The sequence below is a fragment of the Chiloscyllium punctatum genome, chromosome 1, assembly GCF_047496795.1.
Source record: "Chiloscyllium punctatum isolate Juve2018m chromosome 1, sChiPun1.3, whole genome shotgun sequence".
Lineage (NCBI taxonomy): Eukaryota > Metazoa > Chordata > Chondrichthyes > Orectolobiformes > Hemiscylliidae > Chiloscyllium > Chiloscyllium punctatum.
The window spans coordinates 10,589,825-10,603,992 of record NC_092739.1 but is presented as its reverse complement, the minus strand read 5'-3'; the positions used below and the strand labels follow the sequence as shown (position 1 = coordinate 10,603,992).

General features: G+C 39.7%; 1 protein-coding gene across 1 annotated transcript in view; it reads right to left on the bottom strand.

Moving 5' to 3' along the window:
* ttc29 (tetratricopeptide repeat domain 29) overlaps nt 1-14,168 on the bottom strand; it is a 480,386-nt gene that overhangs the window by 156,010 nt on the left and 310,208 nt on the right. Inside the window, exon 10 of the mRNA XM_072568671.1 lies at nt 10,621-10,852. Within this exon, the coding sequence (XP_072424772.1) occupies nt 10,621-10,852 (232 nt within the window). The remainder of the gene's footprint in view (nt 1-10,620; nt 10,853-14,168) is intronic.

Genomic DNA, 14,168 nt, shown 5'->3' with positions numbered 1-14,168 from the left:
TAACAAAGACTTTGAGGTAGACAACTTAGGAGTTCAAGTCCACATATGTTCCCAAAAGTGCAAGAAAATTTATAATAATGTATCTTAAATATATTTTTTTCTTTTTACTTCCAGTACATCTATGTGCAGTTCCAACATCTGCAGCTGAGTTGGAGAGAGCCTGCTTTCTTCTTGACCCTTTTTGCCTCAAAGATTTGGGCCATCATACCTGGGATATTTTTAGGACTCAAGGCCTGGGCCTGATGTGAACATATCAATCACGAGTAAGCCATTCAGTACCTGGAGCTTGTTCCACCATTCAATATGATCATGGCTGGGTTCAGTGTACCTCAAATCCACCTTTTGGCCTTCCAATTTCTCACTTAAAAATAATCTATTCATCTCTGCTTTAAAAACATTCAAGGCTTTCACCACCTTTTCAGATAGAGTTCCAGAGACTCATGGCACACCGAGAGAAACACTTTTGCCTCATCTTTGCTTTAAATGGATGACCACTGCTTTTTAACACTAATTCCTAATTATAGATTCTTCCATACGATGAAACATTTTCTCTACATCTACCCTGTCAAGACCCTTTTTCAATCTTGTCACCACTTACTCTTCCCAAACTCTAGCAGAATTTGTTTCACCTGAAACAAATTAGAAAACAGACTTTTTACTTGTATAGAGTTGTAAAGTGGAAAGGATATGGTTAATTTTATTAACTTTAAACATTTCATAAGAAAAAAATATAGTATTTGGCACATTTTGCAATCATCTCAAAAATCAATACTCTGGGGCAAAACAGGTGCTGTACCATACTTATTGCATTTGACATCAGAAGCTGAAAGTCATAACTCTAGTCAATTAGCAGCACTCATGCTCGTGCCTGATGGTCTTGCTTTTAACCCATTATTGTGTCCAACACTCCGGTTCCTACATCCAAGAAGATGCTGTTTCAGTTTTAAACATTTACAGTTCCATTACAGTTTCAAACTGTACACTTTACTTAAATTAAAAGTGACTTAAAGAACAAAACCATCATGGTTCACTTGTAATGTTCTTTTTACTGTTGGAATCGCATGATAAAATGAAACAATTATTGACCTCTCATTCCAGCAACGTATCATTGTTCTGACAGCTGTCAATACTCACCATCTGATTTCTTCATTTCAGCTCCATAATACAAAGTGCTGCAGTGTTATCTCTGAATTGAAAGGTCTTTTTGTTGAGAGATCTACACTTTTGATGCACCACTCAATTCTTGAACTGCAGTGTATTTATTTACAGATGCTGAGGCAGCCAGTGGGAGGCTATTGATTGGAGCATAATGTCATGTGCAATGGTATTAGCGGGATGAAAAATGATTTTTGCTTTATGGCCTGGTTTTAACTAGGTGGGAATGGTTTCCAATTAGCCAACAATTCTCGAGTAACCCGTTTTCCCTCCCTTAATTTATCCCTCCACACCCTGTCCCCAACCACCACCACTACCTTTTCCCACACCACCACCTCCCCTACGACCACTTCCATCCCCCAACACACACACAACTAACCACCAGCTGCCAACCTGGCCTATTTTAGAGTTTGTGCTTATAGCAGTAAAAAGCCTTTGTAAAATAGGACTCCTGGGGTCTCAGCTGTCTGGGTGCAGTCTACTGCCAGCACTGACTTGCAACTGTCAGTTTATTTTATCTCAACCTTTTCATCATAGTGAAGAAACTGGTTCGATGGAGCCACCTGAGAGGTCTGAAGAATCAGTACCTATATGTCATTAGCCAAGATAGCTAGTGTCTCCCTGGTACCGACCAATCTGAATACTCCCTAAAATACAACCCCATTGTAACAGTCTATATATTCTGTACATTGACAACTGTTAGCCTTGCTGACATTCTGTAACTCTGCAGAATTACTAGCTAAAATGATTCACTTCATTAAACCATTAAAATATTTGAACATTTTATTGCTTTTGATCAGGTAACGGTCTATTGTAAAGTCGTAAATACTAAACAGATTTCAGTAGTGGCTGTTAAACATAATTCTGCACTTCTAGACATATGGAAATGGTGATCAATCAATCAAATCAATTCTTTACAAATAGGATCCAAGCATATTAAAGTAGATTAGCTTACATACGCATGAACTTACTCATAAATTTGTTCAACTTGTTCCTGAAGTAATATTTTATTACATGATCTGTTGGTTCATTTGCTGATAAATTTAAAGGAATCATTGCAACACTAAAAATATTAAGCATGCACAAAGCTTAAAATGTGTATTAAAATCATAGACTTTTCCCAATGTCAATGGGAAATCTGTACAGACCAGTTTTACAAATATCACATTGCTGCTTTGAACAGGAACTAAGAATTCAATCTATCTATATTTGCCATTGCGAATGTTGCATCAAGATAGAACCTCTTCATTATTACAATTATATGAGATTAGGACTAGATTCTGTAGCAGTCCTGTAATACAGATACAACTCAAATATATTCAAATTTACAGTATTTATTCTATCTCTCTTTAAATCATTAAATAATAAAGTTTTGGTGACACCAACCACGGATTCACCATCAGTAGTTTTTTGACTATTGTAATGGTAGGATTTGTCTGGTTGGAGACTGATTTGGTATATTCTTAAAACCTTCCCTTAGCTCTTTCATTTCTTAAAAAAAAGTACTCTGTGTAAATTGCTACATCTGAAATTGTGTCAGTGTAATTCAGCCCAATGTTCCCAGGTTCTCTCATTCAGTATTCCCAATCGTATTAATACCTTTCCTAATGGTTCTAATATTTCTTCTGTCATCTCAGTTCTGCTATACCCAATCCATCACTCCACTTTATAGTACTTAGCATCTTACCAAGTATTTTCACCTTTGTAGCCATGCTGCACTGTAAGAAATAGTCCGATAAAACTTCATGGACTGGATACATTGTAAGTTGCTTGGTTGCTTTGGGACAAGTGCAACTGTGGCTGATGATTTAGGTGAGAGATACAATGCAACTCATTCTTCAACTGGGGACATAGCAGATGGAATGGTTTTATTCTGTAATTTTACTGTTGCTGAATTAAAGATAGAGTTTTCAACTCTTGAAGACTTTACAGTATGTGACAGTTCAAAATTGAACGATGAGAACGCGTTAGGCTACATTGAGCGTTGGAGCAGAGTAGCATTGCCTTAGGGATGGTTCTAAAATGGAATGATTCAAAAGACATTGAACCTGTGTGGTTTGATTCATAAATAGCAGTAAATTTACAAATATGCACTTGTAATTGCAATGAAGTGTCAGCTGTACCACCTTTGCATCCTCAGAGATTTTTATTTGTTTCCCATCCCACTATGTGCTTGGTGAAGGGCAACTCCTGACTGGCAGCACTTGACAAGTTGTGCTGTTGGGCTTTAAAAATGGTGCTGTGGTGCTGGGAATTGCAGGAAGTCCCAACAGTCACAAATACTTCCATCTCTACTGAAAGAGAAGACAAAATGAATGGGACAACCTAAGCATGTTGTCCACAGGGAAGCAAGTGTGTTTGGGAAAATAACATGGGAAATCACAACAGTGGTCATGGAGAGAAATCCATCAAAGTTTTACTTGCACATCCACTAATATCATTTATTGTATCCATTGCTCCCAATGCGGTCTCCTCTACATTGGGGAGACTGGGCACCCCCTAGCAGAGCGCTTTAGGGAACATCTCCGGGACACCCGCACCAATCAACCACACCGCCCTGTGTCCCAACATTTCAACTCTCCCTCCCACTCTGCCGAGGACATGGAGGTCCTGGGCCTCCTTCACCGCCGCTCCCTCACCACCAGACGCCTGGAGGAAGAACGCCTCATCTTCCGCCTCGGAACACTTCAACCCCAGGGCATCAATGTGGACTTCAACAGTTTCCTCATTTCCCCTTCCCCCACCTCACCCTAGTTCTAAAGTTCCAGCTCAGTAACTGTCCCCATGACTTGTCCGGACTTGTCCTACCTGCCTATCTCCTTTTCCACCTATCCACTTCACCTTCTCCTCCCTGACCTATCACCTTCATCCCCTCCCCCACTCACCCATTGTACTCTATGCTACTTTCTCCCCACCCCCACCCTCCTCTAGCTTATCTCTCCACGCTTCAGGCTCACTGCCTTTATTCCTGATGAAGGGCTTTTGCCCGAAACGTCGATTTCGCTGCTCGTTGGATGCTGCCTGAACTGCTGTGCTCTTCCAGCACCACTAATCCAGAATCTGGTTTCCAGCATCTGCAGTCATTGATTTTACCTCACCAAAATTGGTACTTACGCTGATTTCTGGTAAAACTCTGCCAGAAGAATACCTTCCTGAATGCCATACTTAGAGTCATAGAGATGTGGAGCAGAGACACAAACCCTTTGGTCCAACTCTATCCATGCTGATCAGATATCCTAACCTTATCTAGTCCCATTTGCCAGCACTTAGCGTATAACCCTCTAAACTCTTCCTATTTATATATCATCCAGATGTCTATTAAATGTTGTAATTGTACCAGCGTCCACCACTTCCTCATGATTATTCCGTTACATTGAAGACTGTATCGTCGCTATCTCGTGTTCCCGCAAGGAGGTTGAAAAGTTCATCAACTTCACCAACACATTCCACCCCAACCTTAAATTCACCTAGACCATCTCTGACAGTTCCCTCCCCTGCCTAGACCTCTCTATCTCCATCCACGAGGACTGACTCAACACTGACATTTTTTACAAACCCACTGACTCCCACAGCTACCTGGATTATACCTCCTCCCACCCTGTCTCCTGTAAAAATGCCATCCTGTTTTCCCAATTCCTCTGCCTCCACCGCATCTGCTTCCAGGAGGACCAGTTCCACCACAGAACACACCAGATAGCCTCCTTCTTTAAAGACCGCAATTTGTCCTCCCAAATGATTGAAGATGCCCTCCAATGCATCTCATCCACATCCCGCACCTCTGCCCTCAAACCCCACCCCTCCAACCGCAACAAGGACAGAACTCCCCTGGTCCTCACCTTCCACCCCACCAACCTCTGCATAAATCGCATCATCCGCCAACATTTCCACCACCTACAAATGGACCCCACCACCAGGGATGTATTTCCCTCCCCACCCCTATCTGCTTTCCACAAAGACTGTTTGCTCCATGACTACCTGGTCAGGTCCACGCCCCCCAACAACCCACCCTCCCCTCCTGGCACCTTCCCCTGCCACCACAGGAATTGCAAAACCTACGTCCACACCTCCTCCCTCATCTCCGTCCAAGACCCCAAAGGAGCCTTCCACATCCATCAAAGTTTCACCTGCACTTCCACACATGTTATTTATTGTATCCGTTTCTCCCGATATGGTCTCCTGTACATTGGGGAGATTGGACGTCTTCTTGCAGAGCTCTTTAGAGAACATCTCTGGGACACTTGCACCAATCAACCCCACCACCTCGTGGCCAAACATTTCAACTCCCCCTCCCACTGTGCTGAGTACATGCAGGTCCTGGGCCTTCTCCATTGCCACTCACTCACCACCTGATGCTTGGAGGAAGAATGCCTTGTCTTCTGCCTCGGGACCCTTCAACCCTATGGCATCAATGTGGATTTCACCAGTTTCCTCACTTTTCCTGCCCCCACCTTACCCCAGTTCCAACCTTCCAGCTCAGCACCGCCCTCATGACCTGTCCCACCTGACAATCTTCCTTCCCACCTATCCGCTCCACCCTCCTCTCCGACCTATCACCTTTACCCCCACCTCCATCCACCTGTTGCACTCTCAGCAATATTCTCCCCAGCCCCATTCCACCCCCCCCCTCCTATTTACCTTTCTACCCCTAAGGCTCCCAGCCTCAATCCTGATGAAGGATTCCGGCCTGAAACTTCGATTTTCCTGCTCCTTGGATGCTGCCTGATCTGCTGTGCTTTTCCAGCAACACACTCTCAACTTTGATCACCAGCATCTGCAGATCTCACTGTCTCTTTGGAAGCATTCAGTCAGCCACTTGTGGTGGTCAGAATCAGATGCTTTCCTCATATGGACCAGGAGCCGAATGCTGGACAGCATATTACTCATCTTTTTTTGACAAGTGAAGGTTGTTTTCCTCAAGGAATAGTGGAGACAGGTATTATGGGAGCTGAAGAGGTATGGCACAGTTGTTACCTTTGTTACAGGTTGTGACATGTTTTGAGAGAGTGAGTGCAGAGGGTGTGCAGTGTTAGTGATGTCAGGGTTTGGCTGGGTGACAGCATGTGAAGGAAGATGTTGATGACCACAGTGAGAGTGATAAAGCATGAGCCTTAGTGGGAGGTGGGTACAGTGGCAGAGATAGTGAGTTTGAGGTGTCATAGAAAAGATGGCAGCACTTATGTTGGCAGAGCGTAGGTGGTCATTAGCCATCTCCCTACATTGTTATGTATTCCTCCAGATGGCTGAGACTATACTGATTCAGAGGGTAATCTCATACCAGGCTAGCATTTTTGGTGTCATGGACTCCATTGGATCCTCTGGTGGTAAGAGGAATCTTATGTGTGCACCACCCCTCTATGACCCTGCCAGCGAAGAGAAGTACCAAATTCCCTTTGTCTGTTATATCTGGGGTAATTACCAGGAACCATACAGGGCAGTCCCAGCTAGACAGTGATTATCTAGATGCACAATGGCTTTTTGAGTTATCACTGGCACCAGGAATGCTGGTCATTTTTGGATTTCTGGTGAGATGCAAGTTATTTTGAGAGCAATATGTGGTAAGGTGGAGTTAGAATTGGAGAACAGGGATGCCATAGGGCAGGGTAGATTGTCAATGGGGCAAGATTTGTAAGAAAACTTGGTAGGCCTTTGGTAAAAAATTCAATGGAACTCGTGTTTAGACAAACAAAGAGATTCAGCCTAACAAAAGATAATAATCTTAGTTATTTTTATGAAGAACGGCTACAAGCCAATGTAAATTGTAAAGGTAAGAGTACTTATTGATGTTCGCTGAAGCTGAACCTTGTAATTGGTGAAAAAATACATTGGACATGAGGACATGGTGAAGTATTTTTTGAGTTGGATGTCATTTAGTTGCTGATGAAAGTTTGGATCTTCTATTGACATTCATGTATAAAATTTACAAGAAAGATTAATTAGCTACAAGATATGGTCAGATTTTGAAAACTTCAAAATGATGACAGTCATTCCACAGACAGTCTATCTTGTACTTTAACAAACTGTAAGAAAGATTGAAGGAGTAAAGATAAAGAAATGGGCTGGGAGCTCTGGCTAAACTTCTGACTGGCAATGAGAGAGAAGGTCTGTTAATGATGAGTTTAGAGAAATGAAAAAAGACAAATATAGTAGTCATAATTATCCCAACTCAAAGTCCTTTCAGCAATGGGTTCTGTGAAAGAGACTGTACGGTAATCAATTAGAATTTCCATGCAATCGTATCCAATCAGCCAAACTGCAAACTAACAGCTGCCCTAGCATGGGCAGCAAATCCAAATAATTTGCTTCAAATTGCTGGGGCTATACTCCTTATCAATTGGAATCCCAAAATATCTTCCATAATTGTGTGTTAATCTCCAGACTAGAGAGGACCACGATTAGTTCCATTGTTTTCTGCTTCAATGCTTCAATGCTTTACAAGCAAGGGGAAGGGCATTCATAAAGTCAGAAATTTCAGTAAAAATTTGCGGAGCTCTACAGGAATATATATGACCATTAAAGATAAACTTTAATTATGTGGATTTACTATACTACAAAAGAATAAGAAATGGTGAAAAAGTTCAGGTAAGTTGGTAGGCTGCTATGGAAAGACACTGGGAGAAAGTGAGGACTGCAGATGCTGGAGACCAGAGTTGAAAAATGTGATGCTGGAAAAACACAGCAGGCCAGGCAGCATCCGAGGAGCAGGAGAATCAATGTTTCAGGCATTAGCCCTTCTTCAGGCCTGAAGAAGGGCTTATGCCTGAAATGTCGATTCTCTTGCTCCTCGGATGCTGCCTGGCCTGCTGTGTTTTTCCAGCATCACATTTTTCAACTATGGAAACACACTGATTCACCAAAATGGTAGTCACTCTATTGGAAGAACCATTCGTCTCGGTTAATTTGAACTGAATACAAACCTGCAGAATCTGAGCAATTGATGAATATGTTGAGCCACTCTATATGTCACATTCATATAATTATAAGTTAAGATAAATGAACTGGCAAAAATTTGTGAAACAATGGAATGAAAAATATACACTGTGAGTTGTCATTGTGGATCTGGGAGTGATGCTTATGCTAGAGACAATCACGTACTAATAACAGAATCTCCGATCATGAGAGGGAGACATCTTGTAGCATTAGACCATAAAGACATTAGAGAGAGCGTCTGTAGGTCGACTAGTTTACGTAATAAAACAAAGACTACAGAACAATCTAGGAAGACTACCAGAAGTAAAAACTCTTGGGAAAATTGTCAACTAATTGGATGAAGAGATGCAAAATGAAAAGAGTTGGAAGCAATTTGGTATTTGCTCTGAAAAAGGACATTCAAACTTTTCACAAAAATGGATATACCTAGGAAAAATCTCCTCAGATCGTAACTATAAAGTTAATGCAAGACTATTGACCAGGAGTTTCCAGAAGTCTGGACAGCAATGTATTAGCACGGACTCTCTCATGGTGAGAAAATCAATTGGCAGATTTCAGTCATAATCTCTTCAGTGGAATGAAGTTGTCTCATTTACTGATCTCGACTGAAGTTGAGGCACATGAATAGTTCTCTAAAGAATCTCTGAGTGGGTTTTGCTGAGTGTCTTTCCATTCCCACCCCTCCCTTTTCTATCAGTTTTTCCCATTCTGTAAATCACCAAAAAGATATTTTAACAGCAGCACCACACTCCCAGTGGAACACTGGAACTTCAAGACAAGTATACAAAGTGCCACAAAATGCATAGAATTGCACCAACAAGTTCAAGAAATAATTCAGCAATTAACTCATAAGTAATCCATTATTCCTTTAAGTAGGATTGCTGGGGTCCTTCAAGATGTTTAATGATATACTCCACTTTCTGAGGTTCAGACAGGGTGTAGGCCGGAAGGTGACATTCAGAAATATAGTACTGATTTCAAATCAGTGCTCCATGTCAACTGATGTCATGATCTGTCTCTTTGGTAAGCTTGTGGGTTAGGAGAACAACTGGAATGGGGAAAATGTTCTACAGAACCCAATTTCTCCTCCATCCCTACCAAAATGATCTGATGCTAGACTCAAATAGTGCTAAATATTACGAAGAATACAAAAAGAATTTCACCAAAGTAATTTCACAATTCCAGCGTCTTTCAGTCCTAATGAAATTTTGACATCGTTTTATATTATTCACTTCATGACTACTTTAGATAATACAATAAAACTAATACAAAACATAAAAATAAAATATAAAATATCATCTCTCACTTCTAATGTATTTTAAATTCAAACTTGTATCAATATGCAATAAAAATTTAAAGGAGTTTTTAAAATAATTTGAAAAGACTTGAAAATGTTTCCACTCTCTCTTTACGCTGAATGTGTTTGAACATTGTTGAAATAATGAGGGTTAATGACATAATTGGAGGAAATGGTCTTGGAGGCCTTTGCAGATGCAGTGTTAGCAACATCTCTGAAGTGCATACTGTATCAATGGCTTGTCAATTTAATAGTGATAATTAGCTCAATTATCTCAGATTGAATCAATAACACTTCTGCAGCAGCTTTGAGAATTATGCTATTAATAATTACACTACAGACAAATATCCACAATCAAATTTGACCATTAAAATTGGTGCAGCTGGAATTATTCAGGTCTTACAAAATCACAGAACCATTTGTAATCACAGTGTATCATTGCCAAATTCCTAGTCTTAACAATTTAAAACAAATGCATTTGCATTGGAATGTTATACTTAACCATATTCTATAACATAGGAGTATGTTGCTTCAATATTAATAACATTTATAAGTTTGCCCATTTAAAATATTACAATTCAGGGTTAATGCACTGATTCGACATTGTCGGTAAGGAACCATGCTTTAATGCAAGGGAGAATTGCAATGTTGTCATCAAATCAATCTCCCTTCTTGCAATACTACGTTCTGAGAGCATGGGATCAGCAAATTTTGCCTGAGTTTTAAATTGAATAAACTGTTTCAAACAATACATTTTTTTCAAGTAGAATTTGTATGTCTAAATTTATAAAACACATTGTACTGTACTTATTCGCATTCATAGAAAATATGCAATTTTGTGATAACTAAAAGACTAATGTGAATGTCATTATTTTTGTTTTTCATCTTTACTTCAGATATTTCTAACTGGGGTCAACACACTCATATTAGTAAAGACTAACCAACATTGTCTTTCAATATCCTACTTATATTAAGAACATTTTCAAGCATCCTTGCTTTAACTGCTACTATCAATTAGCAGAGGTTAACAATGCAAACAGTTATTTTGGGCAATGAATTAGCTTTTTTACAATTAGAAACACCTAACCATGTTTGGTAACAGAAGGAAGGTAGCCTCAAATATATCACATTTAATAAGGAAATAAAAGAGTGAATGATGAGAGAAAAATTAATCGTATTGTAACGTGACTTAGCTACTAACAACGTAGAATCACTAAAGTGTTTTGTGACCAACAACTTACCTTCTGTAATGCGGTCATTAAATGTGTCTTTTCTACTATCCTTCCATGTTACCAAACGTTCAAGATTGCTGTGCCCAGCAGCTTCTACGTGGTGACAATATATGGTCATCATTGCATGAGCTTTGAAGATGCCAAAATTGACCTGCATAATCTCTAGTAGATGTAGATCACCCAAAGTCATGGCAATCTCATAACCTTGCCAAATATACTTGCAAGCTACATCATATTGACCCTGTTAGGAAATGATATACAGAGACAAGTTCAGAAAGACAAATAAAGTTTTTATATTAAAAAAAGTAATTTAGTTTTCTATTTGCATTGTGAAATAAGGGCAGTTACTATAAGTGGTTGCCTCTTAAATTTACAGATACCTACATAGCACAAAAGTCATGACAAGAACCTTGCCACAAAATGACATGACCCTCTCTCACTACTACTAACACCCCAAAAACCTTGTCTGACTGTTTGAGTAACAAAATCATAATAGTAATCTTTACATGTTGGGAATTCATCTTAAACTAAAAACATAAAAGAGTAGAATTATTGTAATTTGCAATTCTGTCTTGGGTATGAAATGTGTACATCAAGTCAACAGTGTAGTGTGGGGATGTGTAGAACATTTTGTGCTGAACCAAATGTGGGAATTAAAATAATGTTCTCAAGTCTCTTCTGTATTTTGCAAGTAACTATCACAATGAAATGAGGCATTTAGTTCTGTCAGCAATGTGCTTGATTTATGTAATGAATAAATTTAAACATAACCTTTAAACAGAAAATATTGTCCAAAAGATTTGTAAAAAACAAATACACTGTTTTAATTTGTAAGTCTTAATTACAACCACAATTTTATAAGAATTATCTACTTGTAAAAATATTTATACTGAATTTTTTTAACATTTCATTATGCAAAGTGTCCAAGCAGAAGCTGATAGCCAAGTTCAGTACCCATGGGGATGGCCTCAGCTGTGACCTTGGGTTCATGTGACACTACAGGTAACCCCACTGCACTACACACACACACACTCTCATACACAAGCTCTCTATCATATGCTCATACAGACACACCCACATGCAGACCCTCTCACTTTTGGCCCTTTACACTCACACTCACACACATACCACACTCTCTCACAGACATTCATACCCCTCCACACACACACACACCCATATGCACACACATACATATAAGTTTGTGGGGTGAACTTGCACTTGCAGAATTATAATGTATTTTGTTCAAAAACTGCATGAATCCATGTAAAATTCTGGAAATCCCTTTTTGAGAAATAGAACCAGTCTTAACATTGGGGCACACAGGGCACCTCACACCTTCAATGCATTATCTGAGCCGACATGGCACCTATTGTTGAAGTTCAACTGAGAATGTAACTTTTAAAAAAGTTCTGGGATTTATATATGAAAGAACTGAAACCAACGTGTCCATTCTAAAAGATGAGAGACTTAACAAACACTCCAGGTCTTTTTCAATATATAATTTCAGTTGCATCACACTGTAAACTTTTACTATAAATTCTGTATCTTATGATCTTATACTCCACAGCTGCCTGATGAAGGAGCAGCACTACGAAAGCTAGTGCTCCAAATAAATCTGCTGGAGTATAACCTGGTGTTGTGTGATTTTTTTATCTTTGTAGACCCCAGTCCGACACCGGCTCCTCCAAATCATGACACCTCAAAGAATGCTTAAAGAGAAGAAGCCTGTGGGGGAAAGTACTTCTGACAAAAGCATTCTCAGTGTCATTATCATTATCGAAAGGATATATCTCAAATGTCTCACTAGTTACGTTTGTTAATTAAATCCTACTTGTAAAGGTGAACCTTTAACTGAAAATTAAATTAAATTTAATTTAGTTGAAATTGAGCAGACCGGCAATTGTCAAAGTGAAAGGAAAACAAAGAACAACACAGTTTTGGTTCTTGCAATACAGTGGGAGCTGGAATTGACATCCCAGACCAGCCTCAGCCATGTTTTTCAATATAAAGTAATATTTTTAATTTTTTTTGTTCATTCTCTCCAAATTTAGATAGTACTGGAAACAATTAAGATTATTCCAACAAACATACTTGACTTCATTATCAGAGTGTAAATTCACTGTCTCATTTTGCAAATGGGACAGCCCAGTAGGGCACTGGAATTCAAGGACACTCATCTAAAAAAAAATCACAGCTCTTTACATGTTTGCTTCAGTCATTCATTTCAACGATAGGACATTGTAAATCATATGACCATGACTTTCTCTGATACAATTCCTAAAAGCTTTGCTTCCCATTGGGAATGCCATCCATGTAGAATATTCCTTTTTTTTTATATTTCTAAATTTGCCCTATGATATTTTGAGATCTGACAGGATTTCTACATGAATGTTACTAAAGCATTTAGAATGCAGCGAACGGAATTTGAAGGGAATTCGGATTTTTAGGAAAGGACAAACAAAGAGGAAAAGGAGGCAAAGTGGTATTGCTAGTTAAGTGATATTGCCTTAATTAGGGCAAGAACATGGGCAAGCTGAGCTAAGTGACGTGAAATAACAAATTAAATTAGTGTATAAATCAATAGAACACACTGCCAGGCATGTAAAGGGATATTTCAGAATACTCCGAATAAGTATATTCCTACTTCAAAGAGAGATTTCAGAAGTCAGACTCGCCATCTGTGGTTAACTAAAGAACTTAGGGAAATATCAAACTTAAGGAATAAGCATATAAAAAATGGCAGAGAATGACTAAATGGTTAATTAGGAGGCCAAAATTGATCCTCCAAAAAGTTAGAATGTGGGAAGTGGGTAAGTTGTAGATAATAAAGAAATAATGGAGTGAACAAATACCTTGACTCTGTCTTCACTGTAGTGGATGCAAAAAGCATTTCACTTAACTCTTGATCAGGAGGTGGAAGGAAATTTGCAAAATTACAATCATGAGGGAAGTGTTACGAGACAAAAAAAAACTGCAGAAGGTATTTGGGAGAAGGGAAGGGTGGTTATTTGAAATTGGAGAGCTCAATGTTGAGTCCTTCGGGTTAAGGTCTACCCAGGCAGAAGATGACGTGTTGTTTGCAGTTTGCAGTTTGATTTGTTGCGGTAATGGCGGAGACCAAGGATGGTCAAGTCGAAAAAGGAGTGAGAAGGTAAATTAATATGGGCAATGACTGGGAGGTCGGGTCGGCCCCTGCAAACCCAGCTGCGATACTCGTTGAACCATTCCCTAAGTTTACGTTTGGTCTCCTCGATGTAGAAAAGACCACATCAGGAGCACCTGATTCAGTAAACTAGGTTGGAAGAGAGGCAGGTGAACCTCTGTCTGACCTGGAAGAACTGTTTGTGGCCCTGGATGGAGGTGAGGGGTGTGGTGTACCAGCAGGTTTTGCATCTTTTCTGGTTGCAGGGGAAGGTACCTGGGGGTTTGGGGGGGGTTGTTGGTGGGGACAGTGGCGCAAACCAAGGACTGTCAAAGGAAACAGTCATTGTGGAAGGCAGAGAGGGGTGGGGAGGGGAAGATTGGGTTAATAAGTCTCCTGGTACAAATGGACTTCA